At 38.2% G+C, this 26,202-nt stretch overlaps 1 protein-coding gene across 1 annotated transcript in view; it reads left to right on the top strand.

The window, feature by feature from the left end:
- The first annotated feature begins 3,284 nt into the window (after nucleotides 1-3,284).
- LOC108440475 (IgGFc-binding protein) overlaps nucleotides 3,285-26,202 on the top strand; it is a 28,379-nt gene continuing 5,461 nt past the window's right edge. Inside the window, exons 1-11 of the mRNA XM_037546780.1 lie at nucleotides 3,285-3,290; nucleotides 4,756-5,091; nucleotides 5,317-5,890; nucleotides 7,124-7,323; nucleotides 8,335-8,476; nucleotides 9,411-9,739; nucleotides 14,810-15,383; nucleotides 17,840-18,438; nucleotides 20,939-21,503; nucleotides 22,693-23,285; nucleotides 24,024-24,585. Coding sequence (XP_037402677.1) covers nucleotides 3,285-3,290; nucleotides 4,756-5,091; nucleotides 5,317-5,890; nucleotides 7,124-7,323; nucleotides 8,335-8,476; nucleotides 9,411-9,739; nucleotides 14,810-15,383; nucleotides 17,840-18,438; nucleotides 20,939-21,503; nucleotides 22,693-23,285; nucleotides 24,024-24,585 — 4,480 coding nt within the window. The remainder of the gene's footprint in view (nucleotides 3,291-4,755; nucleotides 5,092-5,316; nucleotides 5,891-7,123; nucleotides 7,324-8,334; nucleotides 8,477-9,410; nucleotides 9,740-14,809; nucleotides 15,384-17,839; nucleotides 18,439-20,938; nucleotides 21,504-22,692; nucleotides 23,286-24,023; nucleotides 24,586-26,202) is intronic.

The following is a 26,202-nucleotide window of genomic DNA, read 5'->3' as shown; positions in this document are numbered from 1 at the left end:
AAATTACATCATCCAAATAATTTAAATATATTTAGAATCAAAACTATACACTCCAATTATGTATGCTGTTAAATAAGAATATAACTACACACGTATTATTTGTGCTGGTATGTAAGATTATGACTATACACCCCTTTGTCTGCTGTTATGTACAACCCCAATTCCAACGAAGCTGGGACGTTGTGTAAAACATGAATAAAAACAGAATACGATGATTTGCAAATCCTTTTCAACCTATATTCAATTAAATATGCTACAAAGACAAGATATTTAATGATCAAATGGATAAACCTTTTTTTTTGCAAATATTCACTCATTTTGAATTTGATTCCTGTAACACGTTCCAAAGAAGTTGGGACAGGGGCATGTTTACCACTGTGTTACATCACCTTTCCTTTTAACAACACTCAATAAGCGTTTGGGAACTGAGGACACTAATTGTTGAAGCTTTGTAGGTGGAATTCTTTCCCATTCTTGCTTGATGTACAACTTCAGTTGTTCAACAGTCCGGGGTCTCCGTTGTCGTATTTTGAGCTTCATAAAGCGCCGCACATTTTCAATGGGAGACAGGTCTGGACTGCAGGCAGGCCAGTCTAGTATCTGCACTCTTTTACTACAAAGCCACGCTGTTGTAACGTGCAGAATGTGGCTTGGCATTGTCTTGCTGAAATAAGCAGGGACATCCCTGAAAAAGACGCTGCTTGGATGGCAGCATATGTTGCTCCAAAACCTGTATGTACCTTTCAGCATTAATGGGGCCTTCACAGATGTGCAAGTTACCCATGCCATGGGCACTAACACCCCCCCATACCATCAGAGATGCTGGCTTTTGAACTTTGCGCTGATAACAATCCGGACAGTGCTTTTCCTCTTTGGCCCGGAGGACACGACGTCCATGATTTCCAAAACCAATTTGAAATGTGGACCCGTCAGACCACAGGACACTTTTCCACTTTGCGTCAGTCCATCTCAGATGAGCTCGGGCCCAGAGAAGCTGGCGCCGTTTCTGGGTGTTGTTGATATGTGGCTTTCACTTTGCATGGCAGAGTTTTAACTTGCACTTGTAGATGGAGCGACGAACTGTGTTCACTGACAGTGGTTTTCTGAAGTGTTCCTGAGCCCATGTGGTTAATATCCTCGCCCCATCCCTGCTTGTGAATGACTGAGCCTTTCAGGGATGCTCCCTTTATACCCAATCATGACACTCACCTTTTTCCAATTAACCTGTTCACCTAAGGAATGTTCCAAACAGGTCTTTTTTGAGCATTCCTCAACTTTCCCAGTCTTTTGTTGCCCCTGTCCCAACTTCTTTGGAACGTGTTGCAGGCATCAAATTGAAAATATGTGAAGATTTGCAAAAAACCAAAGTTTATCCATTTGAACATTGAATATCTTGTCTTTGTAGTGTGTTCAACTGAATATAGGTTGAAAAGGATTTGCAAATCATCTTATTCTGTTCTTATTTATGTTTTACACAACGTCCCAACTTCATTGGAATTGAGGTTGTAAGATTTTAACTATACAGTCCTATTATGTACACTGTTATGTATGATTATAACTATGAGTTTCTATAATATATGCTGTTATACAAGATTATAACTATACACTAATATTATGTGTTCTGTTATGTAAGGTTAGAACTATACACCCCTTTTATGTCTGCTGTTATGTAAGACTATAACTATACACTCATATTGTGTGCTCTGTTATGTAAGATTGTAACCATACACTTCTATTATGTATGCCATTCTATAATATTACAACTATGCGCTCCTATTCTGTGCGCTGATATATAAACTAACTGTACACTCCTATTGTGTGCGCTGTTATATAAGACTTAAACTATACACTCCTATTATGTACACTATTATGTAAGATTATATCTATTTTACAACGATGTTGTACAATGTCAAATTGTACAAACTAGTACAGTTTGACAGCTTGAGATTTTCTATTGTGCTGCATATCTTTAATTAGTTTTTTTTTGGTTTTTTTTTGTTTTTTTTGTTAATGTCCATTACTCTTTCTTTGTTAGGAGTCCATTGTCCACTCCATAGTCATTATGATGTTTGTGGACCAGGCTGTCCAACGACCTGTTACAGCCTAGGCTCGACTCTCAGCTGTCAGCGACCCTGTAAGGAGGGCTGTGTTTGTGATCAGGGCTTCATCCTGAGTGGAGATGACTGCGTTCCTTTCACTCAGTGCGGCTGTCTTTACAATGGTCAATACTACTCACAAGGTCAGACGTTCTACCCTGACAGTCTGTGTCAGACGCAGTGCAGCTGCATGGGAAATGGTCAGGTATGAGGACTAAACCATGCTTATTTTGTTTTGTTGGTATTGTTGTACTTATATAATGATGTTAATAATAATAATACATTTTATTAAATATATCATTACAAAATCTCAGTGCTTTATACAGGAATAATTTGAGTTTGCACAAAAAAAGAAATATTTCCATTAGCTTTTTCTTGTTTACTCAATTGTAAATAATTAGTTACACTGACTGCCTTCTATTGTCAACACTGTGTAGCATTAGGCCTGTTGGGGTCTGTCAAGGACCTTTTGGAGAATCAAACCCCAGTCTGCCATGCAGTTGGCAGCAGCGTTACCCACTATGCTACACCAGTCCCTGCATAATCAGAAAAAAAATACACCATTGGGTTATTTATTGCGCGCTATATACTATTGGTTGCACTTCATGTGTTTAGTATAATAATATAAAATAATGTATAATATATAAATATAGTATACTAAATATAGTATAATATATAAAAATAATGTTTGCTATCCGGTGTCGACCTGAGGAGGATGGGTTCCCCTTCTGAGTCTTGGTTCCTCTCAAGGTTTCTTCCTCTTTTAGGGAGTTTTTCCTTGCCACCGTCGCCGCTGGCTTGCTCATGGGGGCTCGGACCCGGATTTTCTTTCTTTTTTTTCTCTTCTCTCTGTAATACTGATTGTTCTGTAAAGCTGCTTTGTGACAACACCTGTTGTAAAAAGCGCTATATAAATAAAATTTGCTTGCTTGCTTGCTTGCTAGTACAGATATTGATATACTAAAGACAAGCCATGTTAATTTTGAAACAAGTTAGGATTAAAAATCGCCTATCTAGCTTCCTTTCCTAAGATTAAGAGACACATAAGTACATGATCTTCCACCAACTGAGCTGTAAGTGATCCTGTTAGTTTAAGTGAAGTGGTCTGGATGGGCTGGAACACTTTAACAGATCAATAAGACTACATTCACAGTTTTTATGATCAGAGTTCATCTTTATAACTTGATGATGTGGGTAAGTGACTCACATGTTACTTACTGAATGTGTGTCCTGAAACGACCCACATGAGCACACCCTGATCAATGACATCACATGAACAAACCACATCATGAACAACAAACTAACCAACCGGCTGTTCATTCTTAGATCAAGACAAAAAGGGGTCGGATGTGTTTGCTGGTACTCACTTCAGGTTTGGTGCTGCTGCCATGCTAAATGATGGCACATGTGTAGTGAAAAAACATTTAATTCAGATCACATGGCCACTAATCAGATATCCAATCTAAGACCACATAAGAAAGTGACTTGGATCTGATTTGAACAGATCAGATTTGTATGTCCACACTGCTCTGAAAAATCTGATCTGTGTCACATTAAGGTTAATAATTAGATTCGAACCACTTCAACCCGGCAATGTGAATGTAGCCTAATATTAGCTGAAACTCAGCCGTTAAGAGCTTTAAATGTCATGAGCAAGACTTTGCAGTGGATGTTAAACTTGACAAGATAATGAACTTTTTCTTTCTAGGTAAGCACACATGGGCTGTTTAGCCTATTTAGAGAGTCACCAGTGATTTTCAGTCTGAAGAATGCACTTTATAAAGCAAAGTACATTATTAAGTTATTATTACTGTTGTTATTACCAAATAGTTACAGGTTACAAAGAATTTAGTTACTCTCCCTGCATTTGCTATAACCATACATTTCTTTGGGAATTCCTGGAATGGCTAATCCCTCGGTGTAATTAACCCTTGTGCAGTGTCAATGTTGTTTTGTCAGTGGTCTGGTGGACCCACCACATTATTGCTTTTTAAATCAATATAGCCATAACAATTTATGTAAAAATACCAGATGTTTGAAATATCCCAAGTGACCTGCATAGGGTTCTCCTTTAGCAGCTGTAGCCAGTCAGCAGCCAGAGATCATGTAGGAGGAGAACAGGGTGAAGGACACAGCATCTCCACTCTTTTACTCCCCACGGGTTCACCCCAACATCACATGTGTATTATAAACAGTGTAAAGTGTGAAATGTGTTATTTTATATGATCACAGAAAATGAGCAAAGGCCAAGGAATCTGAGGTTGAAATTAAAATAATTCACATAATTTCTTCTTTAGGTAAACTTTAAAAATGGGTCCCACAGACCTGAACACCACACAAGGGTTAAAAACAGATTTGTGCAGTATCTGTCTGTGTGAACTGTGTACAAACACTTCATCATAAAGCCATTGTGAATGTATTTCTGTTGTTCATGAGACCTCAGGGGAGTGTGTGACCAAAAATGTGTTTCCCCAAAGTATATTTGATACACATATACAGTTGCCAGATACAGTTGCTGTAGTTTAGTCATTCTTTTCCTTTGAGCATTCCTGTTCACTTTTGGCCACAATTACTGTTCATTTGTGTCTGACTTGTGCTGATTTATAAATGGACCACAACAACAGCACCGTCAACAACCCAGTCTGTTTTCGTTCTGTAGGTAGTTTGCAGAAACATCTCGTGTGGGCTGTATGAATTGTGTGCGGTGGTGAACGGCGTCCGTGGGTGCCAGCCGGTGGGTAAAGCAGTGTGTGAGGCCGCGGGCGACCCACATTACACGTCTTTCGACGGGCTTCATTTCAACTTTCAGGGAACCTGCCGCTACACACTGTCCCAGGCGTGTGGTCTGCAGGGTACAGACCTTGTCCCCTTTTCTGTGGAGGTGGAAAATGAGAGATGGCCCTATGGAGCTTTTAAAGTCTCTGTTACCAAGCAAGTTTCCCTGGCTGTGTTTGGACACACCTTTGTTCTGAGACAAAACATGGCCCAGATCTTGGTAAATAAGAGTCTGCTGCTTTTATACCTTGCAGTCTGAACTGATTGATTGAGAATTCTGTGGTCATGCTTACTCGTATATTGTTACACTCCCTAAAAATGTGTCCGTGCACATTTTGGGCTTCACAGTGCACCCATTGAAACATGACAAGCTAAAAGCCTTTTATTGCCCCCATGTGATTTATTAGGAGATTCTAATCATCAGTTGTTATTATCATTTTGACAGGTAAATGGGCTGTTGACTAACTTACCGTGGAGTTTGAATGGCAGCAAAGTGCAAATCTCTAAGGAGGGGATAAACTATGTCATGACAACTGATTTCGGCCTTCGTGTGACCTACAACCTCTTGTACTATGTTACGGTCACTGTTCCCAGCACCTATCGCAACAAGACTTGTGGCTTGTGTGGGAACTTTGACGGAAATCCTTCTAACGACTTCCTCCTGCCCAATGGTAACATCACAACAGACAAGATTGCCTTTGGAAAAGCCTGGAAAGTTGCAGTTTCTGGAGTGCAGTGTGAGGATGACTGTCAAGGCAGCCAGTGCCCTGACTGCAGCCCCAGTCTGAGGGCTGTTTTTGAAAGGCCAGCATACTGTGGGCTGCTCTCAGACCCTCTGGGCCCGTTTGCCCCCTGCCATGCAGTGGTTGATCCATCTGCTTATCTCAGAGACTGTGTTTTTGATGTATGTATTTCTGGGGGCAGCAGTACTGTGGCCTGTCAGAGTGTGGCAGCCTATGCTTTCAAATGTCAAACAGCAGGAGTGGCCTTAAAGAGCTGGAGAACAGACTCCTTCTGTCGTAAGTAATGCTTACATTTTTAACTTGTTTGCTTTTGTGTTACTTTATTGCTTACAGTAATAACTAGTGATGATTAATCCTTTACATAAACTGCAGGCTTATGACATAGTTATCAATCTTAAAGCTGCACTATGTAAGATTTTGGTCACACTATTTGGATGGTCCCATATAGATGGTCTATAGATACCGAAATTTTACATTTACATTTATGGCATTTTGGCTGACGCTCTTATCCAGAGCGACTTACAAATTGATCATTTTACACAGGCAGGCCAAGGCGGTGTTAGGAGTCTTGCCCAAGGACTCTTATTGGTATAGTGTAGGGTGTTTGCCTAGGTGGGGATTGAACCCCAGTCTACAAGGCAGAGGTGTTAACCACTACACTAACCAACGACCTCGAAATCACTAACAAACTTTCTGGTGATATTCAGTTGATTATCAACAACAGTATGGTTAGGGTTAGGGTTAAGAGTTTTGCCTTGAGGTTAAAATCAGGGTTAGGTTTAAGGTTAGGAATAGACTTAATCAAATCTTTCATGCTGAACTTGAAGTTCAGTTTCATTTAATAGATATTCAGTTGAATGTTACTTAAAGACAGACTAAGCATTTACAAAGCATCTACCATCCAAATAAAGTGTTACCAAGATTTTCTGTATAGGAATCACTGCTGAGTCTGGAGAGAAACAAACAAACAAACAAACATGCTAAAACATATGTGCTGCTGTGGGTCACTCTGTAAAACCTGAAATAATAATACATCTGTACATATTAACGTCACATACACAGGCTCAAAAGGAAGGTCCGACTTGATTTCTCAAGTGCAAAATCAACATTATACTGTTGAAGATATGATGACAATAGTAGACTCACTCACATCAAGTTTTGACTGAGTTCTCTTTGAATTATCTGTCAACACACTTGCACTTGTCAGATTAATCTACTCAGGGAAGGGGTTCCATGGCCTGGCTTCTCTAATTAGATCAAACCATCAGCAGAGCTGTCCGGGCAGTTGGAACAAAATCCTGGGAAGGATTTTTACTTTCTGGACCTGAATTTCCCACCTCTGTCTTTTCTATTAAAACTAAATTACCTGAAAATTGGTTGACAGGCTTTTAGACATTGTTAAGCATTTACTATCTAACTAATCGGTATGCAGGTTGTAAGGGTTAATTAAGCCTTTTTAAGAGTGTAACTAATTGGTCATTATCTCTGCTGTCGATTGCTACCTTCCAGCTCTGTCCTGTCCTGCTCACAGTCATTACGAGCTGTGTGCAGATGCCTGTTCTGCTGCCTGTCCCGGACTAACTGACATCATAAAATGCTCCAGCAACTGCACCGAGGGCTGCACCTGTGACCCTGGATACATGTTCAATGGCCATGACTGTGTCCAGTACCTACAGTGTGGCTGTTATGAGGATGGACGCACGTATGAGGTAGAATGACTAGAGGATTTTCTGGCGAAAAATGAAATTTAAACCATTTTCACACTTGTCCAAAATGCAGTCAATCATGAAAAGACATGTTTGGGTCTGAATTCAGGGTTCAGAATGGCTGCAGCTGTTGTTTTTAGCTATGCTACATACTTTTGTCCATTTTTATAGAAAATAGTATATTTTACAGTATCAGAAATTGTCCATTTTTACAGATAACAGTTAATCAGAAGCAAGTCTTTTGAGTTTACTTAACAATTGCACACCTTTTGTGCTACAGCTCACACACACTGGCCTTTCATACATACAGCATTTGTGCTGCTGAGTGGATTAACAGTCAGTTGGTCACTCTGCTCATTAAAAAACAATTTATAAAAGAGCACTTCTATTTACCCTCACCGGCATTCTGACTTGTGATTGGGAAATAGTTTTAAGCCTGGCAGACCAACTGAGAAATCAGTGTGCAGCACAAAATGTTTACCTTTTGTTTTGGTTGCGTAACATGCAAGAATTAAATTACATTTAATAATTAGCATGTTTTTTAGCTTTAATTCTGTTTTCTGTTTCATTTTCATTCATTTACGTGGCGTATTACATGGCGTGTATTTTGCTGTGTGATGCATTGAGTTCTGGCCTATTCTCTAAAATACCACACCTCTTCAGTTTCCACTTCGCTCACACAGCCTGTGTAAAAGCACTAACATGCGCCGAAATGAAAAACAAGCCTTTCCCACCATGCAGAGGTACTATGGGTAAATCAAGCCTCAGGCATGTAGTTTGCATGATTCTAATTGGTGGGATCTAAGCTTCTGTTATTCATTCAGCGTCATTTGGAAGCCAGTTTCAGGCACCAAACATGTCCTGGTTGATAAGCTACACATTTAAAGTAGTTGCGTTGCGACTGTTGTATTTACGCTTTATGCGCAAAATTGGTCACTTTAACATAAGCACATATTCACAACATGCAGGAGCCTGACTGCGTATGAATGTGTGTGTCTGGGTGTTTTTGTCCAGCTGGGTGAGGTCGTGTTCCAGGCGCAGTGTCAGCAGAAATGCATGTGTGATCCAGTAATGGGTTTTCTCTGTGAGACGCACACCTGCTCTAACGGCACGCACTGTATGGTCAGGAACGGAGTCGAAGCCTGCTTTCACACAGGTCAGAGACATTTACACTGTTATATGCTTGTACACATGCAGGGGCACATCTAGATCCAACTTTGTTTAACATAAAGCCAGAAAATATTTATATACATTTGTACATGTTGCATTCAGAACAAAACCTCATATCTCCATTTTTTGTCATTTTTCAGTTTTTGATGTAATTTGATGTAAATTTTATGAGGAATGAACCTAAAGAAACAAGTCCAGAATGACTTGGAAAGACGTCTGGTTCCATTGACTTACATTAAAATTAAAGTATGTTTTTTCTTTCTCCTGTAAAGTGACCATATGAGGTTTTGTTCCGAAAGCAGTGACATAATACCTTGTTATTTTTTAGTATCTGTTTGTTTGCTAAATGTAATATTTTGGAAAAAAAAAAGCATAAAATCAAACATTTTTGCCCACTATTTAACCTTTTTCCCTCAATATGTTAGCCACTATGTTAAATTTAGGAAAATTGTACATTAACATGTTTTCAAAATAGGATATGATAACTTATTTTTACTTTAATTTAATTGAATGAAATGCAATTTGACAAGTGTTAAACAAACAAAATAAACAAATAAATAAATACATATTCTATGTCACTCTTAACAGGTGAATAACCTTTACGCATGTAAAACATATCTAAACTGATTTTAGACGGAGTTGTTTGTCTTAAGGAACAGACTTCATTGTAAATATTCAGACTGAAGCATAAATGTTTGATTGGTTTCCACATACTATTTATTTATTATTTATTTCTTGTTCGAAATGTCCAAAACATTTTTTTTGCTAAATGCTTTTCTGTACTTTACCCTCCAAATGCTTTACCATAGCTTATCATAGCTTACATAATGCCACATTACATAATGCTTGGTTGGTGTTTCTAAGTGTTGTGTAATCCTTGTCATTGTTCTTTGGGTGTTATTTCTTTGTTGTTGTTCTAGATCCATGTGTGGACGCTCGTTGTCGTGAAAAGGAGATTTGCCGTGTCACAGGGGACCGGGCCGTGTGTGTTCCACTGTACAGCACCACCTGCTGGGCCTGGGGTGACCCACACTACATCACCTTCGATGGCTTTAACTTTGACTTCCAGGGCACCTGCAGGTACACCCTGTCCAAAACCTGCGGCCTCCTGGACGGCCTGGAGCCCTTCTCTGTGACTGAGAGCAACGACAAACGTGGCAATAACCTTGTGTCTGTTGTGCGAGAGGTAGAAGTGGAGGTGTATGGCATTACAGTGATCATACAGAAGTACCAGTGGGGTCAGATCATGGTAAGAGTTCTCTGCTGAAAAAAGGTTATATTACGTTGGTCTCAAAAGACAGCTGGTTGTATTTTTAAATAAATAAATACACAAATAAATGATTTGCTATTTCTAATGTCAGTACAGAGCATTTACAGGTAACGCTGTATAGAAACTTACAGACTCTTTACAGTAGTGGTGAAAGGAACAAGGGATCGCCATGTCTACAGCACAGATATAGCTGTTTCATTTACTACTTCATTTACTTCATTTATGTGTCCTCTGAGTTTTTATGATTGTATGTAATAGAAAATTTGGGCTTTTTTGCCTTGAAACCTTTAGTATAACCAATTTTTGAAACAACTTTATGTAAGGGAGCATTAAGAAGCAGACATTTGGTTCCTATCAAAGGAACCATTGCAAATTCCCCTTTAATATTGAAATCGGACACTGTCAAATACACCGAAAAAAGTGATTGTGTTGTATTCAAAAGAATAACATATCACTTCAACACGATCATTGCCAAAAGTAATGAAAAACAGCATTGTGTTAATATTATATTTTACGTATGTGAAAATGATATACATATTTGAATCAAGTGAATTCAGAGCCCCTTATTTTTCACTGTAACACACCTTTGTATATCTGATTATTACATATGTATATTGTTTACCAGTACATGATAAACACTGAAAAAAGTAATGCATTGAATTTACTTGTAAAAAATGTGTACATCATTTTTCCTCTTATATATATATATTTCAACAAATTTCAATCAATCAATCAACCAACTAACCTTTATTTAAACTACACATTGTACATTGAGGGAGACCCTGATTTACAGTGTAGCTGGGCCAGTACAGAGATCAGGGATTGAGTAGTTAAATAGCAAAAACATAACAAATGCTAAAAAGTAATAATAATTATAGTAATGAATTAAAAAAAATGAAACCAATAAACCATTCAAATTACAACAGGATAGTAACTTTATGAATTAGCAAGTAAGTGAGTAAATCATAAGACAAACTAAACTATATTGATGTAATATACTGCCTTCATATAGAAATGATTTACATGTTTACACGAAGAAAATTCTATGTATTACTTGTTTTAGTGTCACCTGCTGCCAGCCAAAAATGACACACAAAGCCTTATTTCACTGCTGTCAGAAGAAAACTTTGTATCTTGTATTGTTATTTATTAGTTTCTATCATAATTATCATAATTATCATAATTTTTCATAATACTTTATATTTTATCATAAATTGCCTGTTGCCCTTTATATTGTGTGTAAATTTCATGAAGATTGGACCAAAGGAAATGGGCAAAAATGACCTGGTAAAACATCTGGTGCCATTGACTTACATTAAAAGTAAAGTAGATTTTTTCCTTCTTCTGTAAAGTGACCATTTTCGAGATACAAGGTTTTCTTCCAACAACAGAAAAAGTCAAGTACTTTCTGTAGAGATTTTTATGTATGCAAGGTACTTTAGAGATGTTATTGTCTTATTTTACTTTGAATCCTCTATTATGAGGACTATTTAAAAATTCCACTTTCTTGCATAAAATGCTCCGTGATTATTAAATTCTATAATTATAAAATTAGGTACTGATTATTACATTCAAAAACATTTGTAAAAATAATAATGTGTACAGGGTCTTTTTTGGGGTATGTTGCCTTGAGGGGGTTGCCTGTGTGACAATGGGAAGAAATTATATAGAGCCGTGTTCTCTAATGTGTTGAGACCTGGCTTGTGACAGGCTAAATCCATTCCTCGTTCTACTCGCACAGTCGCGCAGGGTTGCTTCTAGGCAACAAACCTATTTCTGCAAATTCTCCTTGCAAAAAAATTGATACTGAATGTTAAAAAAGAGGTTTGAAAGTGCCCACTAAAGACAATATGACCAAGCACATGCTTTTCATTGACTTAACTCTATTATTGTCTTTAAATATGTATAATGTTATTGTAAAGTGAGGAAGTGAGTTTGTTGCCCTGAGGCAACATTGCGCAATTGTGTTTGGTGGAAGCTCAGTGAACAGAGAACCAATCTTATCACATTTTAACACATTTTTATCCCTGCTTTAAACAAACTGTAGATTCTAGTCAATATTTTTGCTTATTTATGTCCCTTTAAATGATTATTATTATTATTATTATTATCATTATTATTAAGCAAGCGGTTTATGGGAATACTCTAATAATCCAGTGAGTCATCCTCTGGGTGTTGGTACACAAAAGCTCAGTGGCTCTTTATAACGACTGATTTCTGATACCTGAGATGTTCACTGGATATGCGTGATGTAGGACAGAGAGATAGTTGCTTTGAAAGCTCTGAAGGTCAAACAGCGTGTGACGCTGTAGCGTTTTCCCTCAGGCACATAAGAAAGCAACGTAAACAACACCCATTTTCACACAGTCTCAAATGAGACCCTGTCAGGTTAATTACTGGACTGCTTGGTGCAGTGCTGGTTATGTAATTAGTCCTACTCTGTGAGCAGGTCTTTTTTAGTAACTTTAACTCTGAGGTTTGAAGAGCTTTCATTGGTTTCTTATATTATAATGTAACTGAATGTAGTTTGGTGCACAAAGCAACAATTCTATTGTACTATTTCAGTCCAGTTCCAAAGTGGTAACCAGAAGCCAAACAGCTGAAGAGCGACGCAGTTAATCAACACATCCATTTCTGCATTACTGATAATGACTGTACTGATAGGATGTTCAAACTCATTTTGACTATGTGAGATGCACTGTAATTATGTGCTAATTGGTTCCTCTGCAGCTAAATTCACTTTTATAGAAAATCTATATCATATAATCATAGTTTATAAGCATTCAACTTTTATTACTGCTATGGAAATTAAATCAGGCCATTACATTGTATTACATTGATGCAGGGGTGCAACTACATACTTTCTGAGGTGGATGCAAACATATTTTCGGCGCCCCCCCCAAAACCCCGCCCCTTAACTTGACTGAAAAAAATTTAAATTAAAATCAAATATTTAAGCAGGCAAGCTAAAATAATGAACTTTATAAACAGAATACAAATTAAATGGTAAGAGCAAAAAACAAGCAATGAGGATTTAATTAAGCAGAAATAAAATAATTCAGAATAAACTGATAAGTGGACAGGCTAAAATGTAATGCAATAAAATAGAGATTAATAATTAGAATAATAAAATATAAGCACAAAGAAAGAGGGTTAAAACACCAAGTTTATATAAAAAAATAAATTATGGAAATAAAATAAACAGTAAAACAGAAGACAGAATAAATAAAAGGAAGAAATAAATGAAATAAAAAGGTAAAAGGCGAAAAGTATGGAATAAAATAAATAAAAAGGTAAAACAGAAAATTAAATAAATAAAAGGACAAAATAAATAAAAATGTAAAGGAAAACTGAACTAAAACAGTTACAGGCTGAATGTGTCTGAATGTGGCTAGAAACTAAGAGTTTAAGATGATTTAGTGACACCAGCCAGCTGAGCTTTAGACCAGGCTACCACGGTTAGGATATTAACTAGAATGTTGACTAGCTAGGTTAGCTAGCTAAACAGGCTACTATAAAGAGCTATGGCTTGACTAATGTCACTCGTTTTGAAGTTAATAACCAGTTCAGGGTTAATCAGGTCGTAGCTGGAGAACCAAGTTTAGCTTTAACGTTAGCTTGCTGCCTCACTGCTATCATTCATCTGGCTGGCTGGGTAATATTAATATGGCTAGCCTTAGCTAGCACAGTAACATACATCTTAAACTGAACAGGCGATCTCTTCTGATTGTGTGAATCTATTCCCGGTGAGTTCGGGATCTTTGGGGAAACTATGGAACGCTTGACCTCTATTAGATTCCTAGTATGTACTGTCAGAGCAGCGTATCGCTGCTGTCAGAAGAAAACCATGGACCAAAATGACTTGGAGAGATTTCTGGTTCCATTACATTAAAATGAAAGTATGTTTTTTGCTTCTCCTGTAAAGTGACCGTTCTGGAGACACAAGGATTTTTTCTGACAGCAGCAATATGTCAAAAGATTAGTATGCAGAGGAAAAAAAAATGTGCAGTAACTGTCAGTGCAAACATGAATAGTGCTATAACAGACTGTGTGAATATAAATAGTGCAATAATACTAGGACATAAAATATAATAACATTGCAATGAGTGCAAAGATGCAGTTCAGTGTGGAGTCTCCTGTTAAGGATAAGGCTCCTGTAATGGTTGTCAGATTATATTAGTAGTCAAGTAATCTGACAATAAATTCTACGATTTGTGTTTTTTTAAGGCCAAACAATAAAACTTAACTAAACAATAACATACTGTGCAGAAATTGTATAGTTTCTAACCATGAGAAAGAAACCTGTGAAATTACAGTACAAATTATCAAGGGAACCTACAAGAACTAGCAAATTCAATTTAATGCTTTTTAAGTATTTTAATGCCAAATAAATTCTCTTAAAAAAGATGGTTCATCAAGGATTCTTCAGTAAAGAAAATGATGCTATATTGAACCATGAACACTCTTTACATAGATAAATGGTCATTTGCATCATGAGTAAGTTCTTCAGAATGTGTTGTAGATGGTTTCCTTTTCAAAATGGTTCTATATAGGACCAAAAAGGGTTTTTCTATTGTTACAAGCTTGCAACAATTGAGGAACCCTTTTGGGTGCTATATAGAACCCTTTTCAAAAAGGTTCTGCGTAGAACAACCCACAGCACATTCTCCATCATTCTGAATAAGTTACATGATGCAAAAAAAATTTTTGATCTATATATTTTTGATCTGGCTCTATATAGAACCATTGTCTTTACTAAAGAACCCTTGCAGAACCATCTTTTTTTAAGAGTGTAGAGAAACACTCAATGCTGATTTTAGTCATTTCTTGGTGTTCAAACAAATCACTCAGCAGATTTGAGTACATTTAATCGTTCAGTTTTTATTTTGCATAATTAATGTTATTCAGATAATCATGCAGCCCAAATTTACAGTCACTTAAGTGAATATTTATATATGATATAACTTGAGATGGCCATGATGCACCTAACCCCTGATTAAGTAATGATTGTTTTGAGGTAGATCTTTGTTGGTTGATTTGTGTCTGCAGGTGAATGGAGAGAGGCTTTATCTGCCTCTGGTGCTTCTTGGTGGCCGAGTGAGGGTCAAGCAGGTTGGCTCATCTGCCATCATGGAAACAGACTTCGGCCTGCGAGTGAGTTACAACTGGAACTCTCTCCTTTACCTGCAGCTGCCCAGCAGCTACTACAACCGTGTGTGTGGCCTGTGTGGAAACTATAACGGAAGCCGAAACGATGAACTAAGAGACCCGGTTGGTGTTCCCCAGGCCACAGTGGCTCAGTGGACCAGCAGCTGGAAATCAAACAAATCTGAGGCTAACTGCAGCGATGGCTGTGAGAGAGACTGCCCCATGTTTTCAGCTGACCAACAGAAGCTGTATAACACAGATGCTTACTGTGGTGCCCTGACGTCCACAAGCTTGGACGTTTTTACACCCTGCCATGCTAAAGTGGATCCTGCAGTGTTCCAGCAGAGCTGTGTGTATGATTTATACTTCAATAACGGAAACCCCATGCTGCTCTGTGATGCCCTAGAAGCTTACGTTAGCAGATGCCGCCTTGAAGGGATCGTCATTACTGGCTGGAGAGAGAAATTCAACTGTCGTAAGTGTCCTGGATTTCAATGTATATTGTGCATCAAATGTTTGAGGATACCAACCTTTTCAAAACGGTTTTTAATGCAAGTCAGTCTATTTTACTTGTCAATTTGCTTAACACACTAAACGTTAAATAGGCAGGTTCACTTAAAGAAACTTTTTTTTTTTATTAAAAATGTGATGTTTGTTACAGTGCATCTTTTGGGACAGTGCCAAAGGCCACACATTTCATCCTCTTGCTGTGATGTCAGCCCTCATCAGCACTCCACCTTTGGGCCATAGGAGTTAGCTGAAATGTGATAGGGAAAATCAAAATGTTAAAAAGGCGAGGTGTCCCCAAACTTTTCACAGGCACTGCAGAAGTAATTGCTTCGGCAGTAATTCATGTAGTTAAATGCACAAACATTATATATTGTATCTGTATATGTATTGCATCTGAATGAAGCAGCTGAATTTAATCTCTATTGGGAAATTTCACTGTTCTTTTAAAATTTCTGCACAATTAATGACTCTAAAAGCTCCGTCACATAAAGCTATTACACAAAATGGTTATAAATTCATTGCCTTAAACATAGTTTGTTTTATTTATTTATTTATGTATTCATTTTTAGATAATCCTTTTTGATATAAGGCATTTTTATCTATTTATGGTGGAAATATGCATGCGGGGCATTATAAGGCGAAATGCACTCACCTGCTAGTAAAAGGTTGGACCCCCTTTTGCCTTCAGAACTGCCTTAATTCTTTGTGGCAAACTTTCAACAAGGTGTTGGAAACATTCCTCAGAGATTTTGATGGTTATTTGAGTTACTGTTGCCTTTCTATCATCTGGAACCAGTCTGCCCATTCTCCTCTGACCTCTCACATCAACAAGGCATTTTCATCCACACAACTGCCGCTCACTGGATATTTTCTCTTTTTTAGACCGTTCTCTGTGAACCCTAGAGATGGTTGTGCGTCAAAATCCCAGTAGATCAGCAGTTTCTGAAATACTCAGACCAGCCCGTCTGGCACCAACAACCACACCACGTTTAGAGTCACTTAAATCACCTTTCTTCCCCCATTCTGAAGCTCGGTCTGCACTTCAGCAAGTTGTCTTGACCAGCTCTACATGCCTAAATGCATTGAGTTATGGCCATGTGATTGGCTGATTAGCTATTTGTGCTAACAAGCAACTGAGCCTAATAAAGTGGCCGGTGAGTGTAGTACTCAAAGAAATTAGTTTGGATAGTAAATAAAATGGCAATATTTGTATTGCAGATGTTGTGACTCATGATTTCCTGTTAGGCCTGAAACATACTTCACGCACGGACGCGAACGCAGATGCTTCGAGCTACGCAGACAGGCTTTCATGCACAGTTGTGTTCAAAAATGTGTCACAGCGCATTTCATAATGCAACGCAACGCAAGCTGCATTCTGGTCTCGCACTGAGAGCATGCATTGTTAACTGCCACAGCAGACGAGCACTTCAATCTCACACAAAGACAGCATACAAATATGATTAATTATCACATTTTCAAGCAATTCCACAAAAATCCAAAATAATCAAGAAGACATGTAGATTCCAGGATAGTCCAAAATAGTTAAACACATTTATTATTAAGTTATTAAGAGTGGGATTAACCCTTTATAATCCCAGGCATATTATTCAGGTGCTACAGGCAGGACATGGGTAGGACACCACAGCCTCTCTACAGACTATTTTACAAAGACAAAATAGTATAAAAATAAATAAAAATCACTATGTTAAAGTTTAGATTTTGCAATTACATTCAGTCAAACTGGTTAAAATCAGAATTTACAGACTTTGCTTCTGCAAATATTGACTTTTTTAAGTTGGTTTTTCTAGCATACATGTCTTGACACATATTAGGCAAGTTGTAGTGAGTGTTTTTGTGTGTGCTTAAAAACAGGCTAATATAACACAGTGTTTGACTGGTTGTAACATACTAAGGCAGGAAGTTTAACCCCTTAAAATCCCAGGCTTTTTGCACACTAAGGTTTATTATTCAGTAACTACAGTAGCTTCATTGGAAACTGACTGAGCTCTTCTTAGGCTATAACAGTGTGTAACAAAACTTTGGGCCTCCTAGTTGGGCCCTCGCCATTTAAATGGTCTATTACTGAGTGATTACTATGATCTATTCTGTAGCTACTTCAATAATACTTCAATGAAAGTAATGTGAAATTATGACAATGAGAAAATGAAATGTGGACCTAACCACATGCAGAATTTAAAAGGCTAAAGCATTGTAATGCATAGATGGGGGATGAATATAACAATTGACAATATTACATAAAGCAGTGTGGTTCCATTTCATGGATAGAAACCAACCTAGTTGTGAACAATGAGAAATGCCTTTGAAGTATAAGGTCCAGGACACAGCTTGGGTGTGATAACTTTAATCTAAGAAAAAGAAAGTTGTCCAAGTAGCACTTACCACCTCTTTTCTCTCCCTCAGCTATGAGATGTCAGCCGCACAGTCACTATGAGGCCTGTGCTTCTCCATGTAATTCGACCTGCCCCTCTATGCAGCTGCAACCCAACTGCACAGGTGTGTGTGTGGAAGCATGTGTTTGCGATCCCGGCTTCTTCCTCAGTGGCAGCACCTGTTTACCTGCTGACCAGTGTGGCTGCTTCTATGAGGGCCGTTACTACCAGCAGGGCCAGAGCTTCTGGGCAGATGAGAAGTGTCGGAGGCGGTGTGTGTGCGACTCCACGCTCGGTGTGGTGGTGTGTCGTGAAGACTCATGCTCAGCCAAGGAGATATGTGCTGTAGTGGATGGCGTCAGAATGTGTGTGGCCTCCAGCAGTGCTACGTGTGAAGTATTTGGTGACCCTCATTACCGTACATTTGATGGACAGCTATATGACTTTCAGGGTTCCTGCATGTACCAGCTGGTGGCGCTATGCTCTAACAGAACGGATCTCGTGCCTTTTAATGTTACTGTGCAGAATGAGCACCGTGGAAGCTCAGCAGTGAGCTTGACCAGGACGGTGATGGTGTCTGTGTTTGGTGTTAAGATCATCATGACTAGAGAGCATCCTTATCAAATACTGGTGAGTACAGGACAATGTGAAACAGACATGCTGCGCTGAAAACAAATTGAATGAACTTGATTCAAGTAAGGGATGCATCAGTTCAGAACTTGTACATGTTTTTAAGTACTTGCTGATACCAATTGCGATACCATACCAAGTTAGAATTATGTAGATATTAATGTAAATAAGTGCATTGGACCTAAATAGTTATCTTTAAGAGTTAGTTAAGAGCTATAGTTGAATGTCCGCAAAATTGATACATACACTGTGAGATTTTAGAAATCTTTAGTGAGTCACAGTATATGTTTGAGTAGGACACCGTGTATGGACAAGGCCTACGATTTTTATTCTCACACTGTATGAAAACACTCAGTTGACATGCAAAGTGAAATGTAGCCGTACAGGTAGCTTTGTCTATAAACAGTTTCTAATAAAGCTGTTTCATTCAAAATAACCACTGCACACCCGAGTACTGAGCAAAAATGCTGAGAAACAACAGCCATGCTAACTTATGCCACGCTGTGCAAGGAACATAAAAGCAGACGGTGATGTACATAGGGAGGAAAATCTAATCTCTGTAGAGAGACTGTATTTTACAAGCATAATTTAAAAAATCATGATATTAAAGTTTAGATTTCAAAGTTGTATTTAGTTAAAGAGATGAAAGTCAGCATATATGGACTTTGGTTCTGCACATAAAGACTTTTTTTACCTCCATTTTTCTAGCTTACATGCCTCGACATATATTGAGGAAATGGTTGTGAGTGTATTTGTGTGTGCTTAGAAACAGGTTCACATCACACAGTGAATGTCAGGTGGGAATATGCCATGGCTGAAAATGTAACCCCTTAAAATCCCAGCCTTTTTACGTATTATGACTTATTATTCATCAAGTACAGGAAGCTCAGTGCAAACTGACTAAGCTAGTCTTAGGTTATAGAAGTGTGTAATAAAACTTTGGGCCTTCTAGTTGGGCCCCAGCTATTTGAGGGGTGAGAGTGACAACAATAACCAGTATCAGTATTAATGCATCCCCAAATCAAATGTGTATAGTGGTCAACATGGTGGTCCTTTGCCTCTGGCCACAGCATTTCAAATTTTGGATAATATAAATTTGGCCCTAGAGATTTTTTTCCTTCGTTTTTACAGTCTCCCAGGCAGAGTTTATTTACACAAACTGACAAATATCCACCTCACTCCAGCACAAGATCCAGAGCCTTCGTTTTGGTCAAACACAAGGCTAATTGCATCATAACAGATTTAGTCAGAATTCACTTTTAACGTGTTTCAGAATTTCACTGTAACATTAACATAAGCACTGGTAGTGTTATCAGCTGTTGTGATGACTCGTGATTGCTAAGTAAATTATGGCTGCTGCCAATAAAACAAACTATTTATAAATGATTATGCCTCAAAAAATAAAAATAGAAAAGATTTTGTGTGGCTAGGGAATGATTTTGAGAGAGATGTTCTCTCAAGCATATGAGTTTCCCAGACAGGCAGAAACCATAAGCTCATTACCAGGATTAACTCATTTAGAAAACATAATATTCCAAAATACTGATACAGCTTTCAGAAACTCTAAAGCATAACCTTTGTTTGACCGGTTTAAAGAAAAAAAAGATAATCCACAGTATGCGCGATATGACAATATCCATAATAGTAACTTTACAGGAGAGGGCAAAAACACTTTCAATGTAATTTAGTGAAAAGAGATTTTATTCTAAGCAATTTGGGAGCATTTCTATTGGTCCATTCATCATGAAATTTCCACATAGTCTAAAGGACAACTGCTGAGCTCAAATGATACAAAAACAATCACAAAAAACTGAGACATGTGTTTTTCATAGGACAGCAACAATATGCTTAAAAACTACTTATTGTCAACCTCTATGTCTACACATGAATGTGTGCATCATTTCACTATACATAAAATATATTCCATCAACATCAGAACATTGTCATTCATCACAACTTTATCTGGTTTCCTTGGTGTCATAAGGATTGTGTCTTACAGTAACCCACATTAAGAGTATGAAGTACAATCAAATTTTAGATGAAAAATAATACAATGTATTCCATCCTTGTTATTGGACTGTAAATGTTTAAACTAAATTATAGTTTACAGGTAATAATCCACAATTAACATGATTCACACTGAAATCTGACAACAAATTAACAACAAACTGTGGTTAACATTGTTTCTTTATACTTAACTAATGAATTTCCTTTAAATCTTCCTTTCAATCCAACTGATATCAGACCTATTAAATGCTATGCTTTTGTTCCTCAGCAGTATGTGGCCAAAATGTTCACAGTGGCAATTGAATTATACTTACTTAAATCTAAACAGGCATATTTTTACACACTTTTATGTGTGAATCTTACAATACTGTATAACACTTCCAGATTGTCAGATGTGTGAAAAAGCCACTTAAGTTTACTGACAGCTATATTTGGTGTGGCTTAATGTAGTGGAATTACTTGGATTAATTTGGTTCTGTTTTATTTTCTTTAGTTTGGAGGCCTGCTCACGGATCTCCCTCTCGAGATGCGAGACATGCTTGTGGTTTATCGTAGTGGGATCACTGTTGTCCTGGAGACAGTCTTTGGCCTGCAGGTGACTTTTGACTGGATTGGCAGGCTCCAGGTGTCTCTGCCCAGTGTATATGGTGGAGCTGTGTGTGGCCTCTGTGGAAACTACAATGGCAGTAGTCAGGATGACTTCACCATGCCAAATGGCACCATAGCACCTAATGACATGGCACTGGGCCAAAGCTGGCAGGTTGGCAGCACACCTGATTGCAGCTCAGCTCTTTGCCAGAACACACAGTGCTTTAATTGCTCAGGTACGCAGAAGGAGGATGCCCAGCGCAACTGCAGCATCATCACAGACCAGACAGGTCCATTTAAAGAGTGCCATGCCATGGTCGACCCTAGACCCTATGCAGCTAACTGTGTGTTCGATACCTGCCAATATCAGGGGCGCCAGAGTGTGCTGTGTGACTCTATAGCAGTTTATGTCTCGGCCTGTCAGAGTAAAGGTGTGGCTGTCCGACCCTGGAGAAACGGCACTTTCTGCTGTGAGTAGTTAGAACTCTGCATTTCAGTACAACACAACTGCATTCACAAACTCCAAACACAAGCATGGCACATACTCTTCAAAAGGCTTTTTTAATTTTTATTATTTCCTGCATTTAATACAACTCAAAAGCACAGCTAAATAGCATATGTGGAATTAAGCGATGGCCAAAAAAAAGTTAAACAAATTCAGTCCATCTTTACAAGCTCATTATATAGCATTAATTCACTATTTTCACAATTTACAGTATATTTCTCCTAGAAATAAATTTAAAACATTTAAAAATAAACTTTTAGATCAATACATCTTCATAAAAAAGATTAATTCAGGTATTTCCAAGCTTTTAACCAATACTGCACGTTTGTGGTTGTAACTTTATAAAAACTACCGGCTTATAATTCAGTTATAAATTTTTAGACCTGTTATTCAGTAAGTATTGTGAATTATTCAGTAATTGATATAAATTATTCAATAACTGCTATAAATTATTAAGTAACTACTATGAATTTTCAGTAACTGATATGAATTTATCAGTAGCTAATACAAATTATTAGTAACTAATATGAATTTTTCAGTAACTACAACAGATTATAGGTAACTACCATGAATTTGTCAGTTTTTAGTACGGTACCATAGTGTGCCATTATGTTTTCTAACTTTTCACAGTACACATTTTAAATTTTGTATTTTAAATATTATATCAAATAAACAGTGAATGTGCATTAAAGTATGCAGAAGTGTGTTCTCTGTAGAGGATGTATTAACTATTTTCAGCAAAATATGCAATTTGACCAGGGAGCTTAAACATTTGCATTTGACTATATATTAAATAACTGCTACAAGTGATTCCATAACTAATATAAAGCATTCAGTAACTACTTCAAATTGATCAGTAACTACTATGAATTATTCTGTAACTATTAGAAATAATTCAAGGACTCATATACATCATTCACCAATGAATTATACAGTGACTACAATAAATTATTCAAATACTATGAATTATTCAGTATCTCCTCTGAGACTAATGCATAAGTTATGTAGTTACAAGTGTGATGACACAAAGTGTAGACCCACTCACCAGCCTTTGGAATTTAAAGGGTTCATTTATTAATACTTTATATGTTTATTTGTGTGCTTGTACAGAACTCTTTCCTGCCTGATTTACACTGTCCTGTTCATTTCTACAGCTCTGTCCTGCCCAGCCAACAGCCAGTACAGCCTCTGTGCCCCAGGCTGTGTGGAGACCTGTGCCAGTCTCTCCTCTACCTGTAGAAGACCCTGTGCTGAGGGCTGCCGGTGTGACCCTGGCTTTGTTTTCAGTGGTCAAACCTGTGTGCCGCTGGCTGAATGTGGCTGCTTTTATGGAGGTCGATATTACAAGAAGCGCCAGGTGTTCTACACAGATGTGCAGTGTCAGACGAGATGCGAATGTATTGAAAATGGAGCAGTTGTGTGCCAGAAGTCCAGCTGTGGGCTGGGGGAGATGTGTGGTGTTATAGATGGGGTGTTGGGGTGCCATCCAAATGGATACAGCAGCTGCTTGGTCACGGGAGACCCTCATTATACATCATTCGATGGTCGGATGTTTGACTTTCAAGGTGTCTGCGTTTACACTCTGGCCAAAGTGTGCACGAACGCTGGAGAGAAACTGGTTTATTTTTCTGTGGAAACAGAGAATGAAAGTGTTGGATGGGCATCTGCGGTCAAGGCAGTGACCGTGTCTGTCTATAACTTCACTATCAAGATCAGACAAGATGAGAGTGGAGAGTGGAGAATGAGGGTGAGTGCTAAAGACTCTTTACACAGCCCCCCTAGTGGTGCAGACACCAACTACTGTGTTGGTGTTAGATGCAGTAGAGCACTTTCTGAACAGGCTAAACTCACAAATAGACCAGATTTCAGATGTGACAGCTTATTTTAGAGAATTGGAAGCATTTGTTCAATCATCATATTGCATTTATGTTTATAATGTTTTGGTAAATACACTCACCATCCACATTATTAGGAATCCCCACCCTGTACTCACTGTCCACTATATGAGCTCTACCTTCATTATAGGTCCACAATGTATGTACACATCTGTGTTATCAGCTGCACTCTACCCCATCCATCATTGGTCAGTTTCTGATCACAGGGCCGCTGCTGACCAGATATTGTTTGTGTGGTGAACGATTCTCAGCACAGCAGTGGCATTGACATGGCAGTGGTGTGTGTGCTAGTGTGAGTGTATCAGAGTGTAAATGATGTCACTTGAGTCACTTACACATCAGTGTCACTGCTAGGTTGACCACCTAAAAATAGCCAGCCCAGATTGGCTCTTTGGTCTGAAATTGAGCATTGATGAAGGTCTAGAGAATGACAGACAAACCTTAAAAGATGAGCCGCAGTCTCTAACTGTACACCAGTAAGTTGGAGCTACAAGTGAAGGGTTTCTAATGAAGTTAGCAACATATGCTAAATGACCACCTACTCGCTGGTAAACTGCTATCATATTGTCTGAATTTTCCTTTTTTGCCAGGTGAACAGTGAAATTATAAACCTTCCCACAGCACTGGATGGCAGAATCTTGCTGACCAGACTGGGTTTTGGTGTCAGACTGCAAACTGACTTTGGGCTGCAGGTGTTCTATACTACAAACCATGCAGAAATCAAAGTACCATCTACCTATAACAACAGCATGTGTGGATTATGTGGTAACTACAATGGCAACCCTGCTGATGACTTCCTACTGCCCAGTGGTAACCAAACCACTAGTGTGGATGCGTTTGGACAGGCTTGGATGCTGGCGCCCCCTGGTGTACCGTGTGGAGGCTGCGAGGGGATTTGTCCAAAGTATGAGGCAGCCAAAGCGGCACTGTACCGTGGAAACGACTCATGTGGACTTATCTCATTGCCTGCTGGTCCTTTCAGTAGCTGCCACAAGCAGGTGGATCCCTTGGCATATGTGAATAACTGTCTGTTTGACATGTTCATAATGGACGGGAGCCTGACTGCACTTTGCCAGAGCATTCAAGCTTACGCCTCTATCTGCCAGCGAGCAGGACTGTATATCCAGGCCTGGAGAAACAGCTCCTTCTGCCGTGAGTGTCCTTCAGAAACCATGTTATAAAATCTGTTCCTGTTGTCTGGTTGAGCATCATTCAAAGTCTTTATTGTACTTAATTGTGATTATTGTCGTTATTGTTGATAAGAAGTTATTTAAACTGATCAGGCATAATGTAATCATTGCTTCTGATAAAATGGACAATGTGCAGAGAAACAAAGAGGTGGTCATAATGTATTTTGCATTTTATAAAAACACTTTTGTCAGACTTTTGTTTTCACAATTCAATCTTGGATTTAGTTTAGTTTGTGTTGGGGGCCGAAAGAATGTCTATTTAGTATAGACAAGGGCAACTGTGTGTCCTGAGCCTCCTGATCTTAGCAATTACTAGATGATTAGTTTACTAGATTAGAAACATTTAATGCTTTGGGGACACACGGTGGTGTTTGGGAGTTTGTGAAACCTTTAGAATTTTCTATATTTCTGCGTAAATTTGATCTAAAACTTCATCAGATTTTCACACAAATCTGAACAGTAGATAAAGAGAACCAAATTAAACACGAGACAAACATATTAGACATTATTTATTTATTGAACAAAATTATCCAATATTACGAATCTATGAGTATGTGAACCTTTAGGATTAGCAGATAATTTGAAGATGAAATTAAAACCAGGGATTTTTAATCAATGGAATGGCATTAAGGTGTGAGTGACCATCCTGTTTTATTTAAAGAACAGCGATCTGTCACAGTCTGATCTTCACAACACGTTTGTGGAAGCATATCACGGGACAAACAAAGGAGCTTCCTGAGGAAGAGTTGTTGCTCTTTCATGGTATCATGGTTTAGGCCTGTTTTGCTGTATCTTGGCCATCATTGATGGAATAATGAATTCTGAATTATACTAGCAAATTCTGAAAAAAAAAGGTCAGGACATCTGTCTGTGGGCTGAAACTCAACAGAATGTGGGTTATGCAGAAAGACAACCATAAGCACACAAGTCATTCAACCAAAGAATGGTTAAAGAAGAATAAAGTTAATGATTTGGACTCAAAAGTCAAAGTCCTGACCTTGATCATACAGAAATGCTGTGGAAGGACCTGAAGCAGCAGTTCATGGGAGGAAACCCACCAACATAACAGAGCTGAAGACGTGATGAAGTTTTGTACAGAAGGCTAAAAGCCCACCAAGCTGCTATGCAGGACTAATCGCCATTTACCAAAAATGTTTAGTTGCCATTATTGCTGTACAAGCTGGTCACACCAGATACTGAAAGCAAAGGATGTGAACCTTTTGCCCCTCACAGATATGACATATTGTCTCATTTGTTTAATGGTTCTCTTTATCTACCATTAGGACTTGTGTAAAAATCTGATGAAGTTTTTGATCAAATTTATTTTTGTTTCTTACCTCATGTGAAAGCTTCATCCACAACATGCTTTGGCAAATAAACAATGAATACTGTATTTAAAAAAGTTAGAACTTGTTGGCAAGAGAAAACCGAGGTTCCCTTGAAAAGCAATAACACAGCCCGAGTAGCCAGTCTAAAAAAATAAAATAAAACATCTGCCATTTTACAATTTACAAATTAGACACTTTTAATTATTTTCACGTTATTCATATCAGTTGAAGGGCTGATATCATGGAAAACC

Source organism: Pygocentrus nattereri, chromosome 17 (assembly GCF_015220715.1).
Source record: "Pygocentrus nattereri isolate fPygNat1 chromosome 17, fPygNat1.pri, whole genome shotgun sequence".
In the NCBI taxonomy this organism is placed as follows: Eukaryota; Metazoa; Chordata; class Actinopteri; order Characiformes; family Serrasalmidae; genus Pygocentrus; species Pygocentrus nattereri.
Note: the sequence above shows the minus strand (reverse complement) of the source record. Positions and strands in the feature narration are given on the sequence as shown.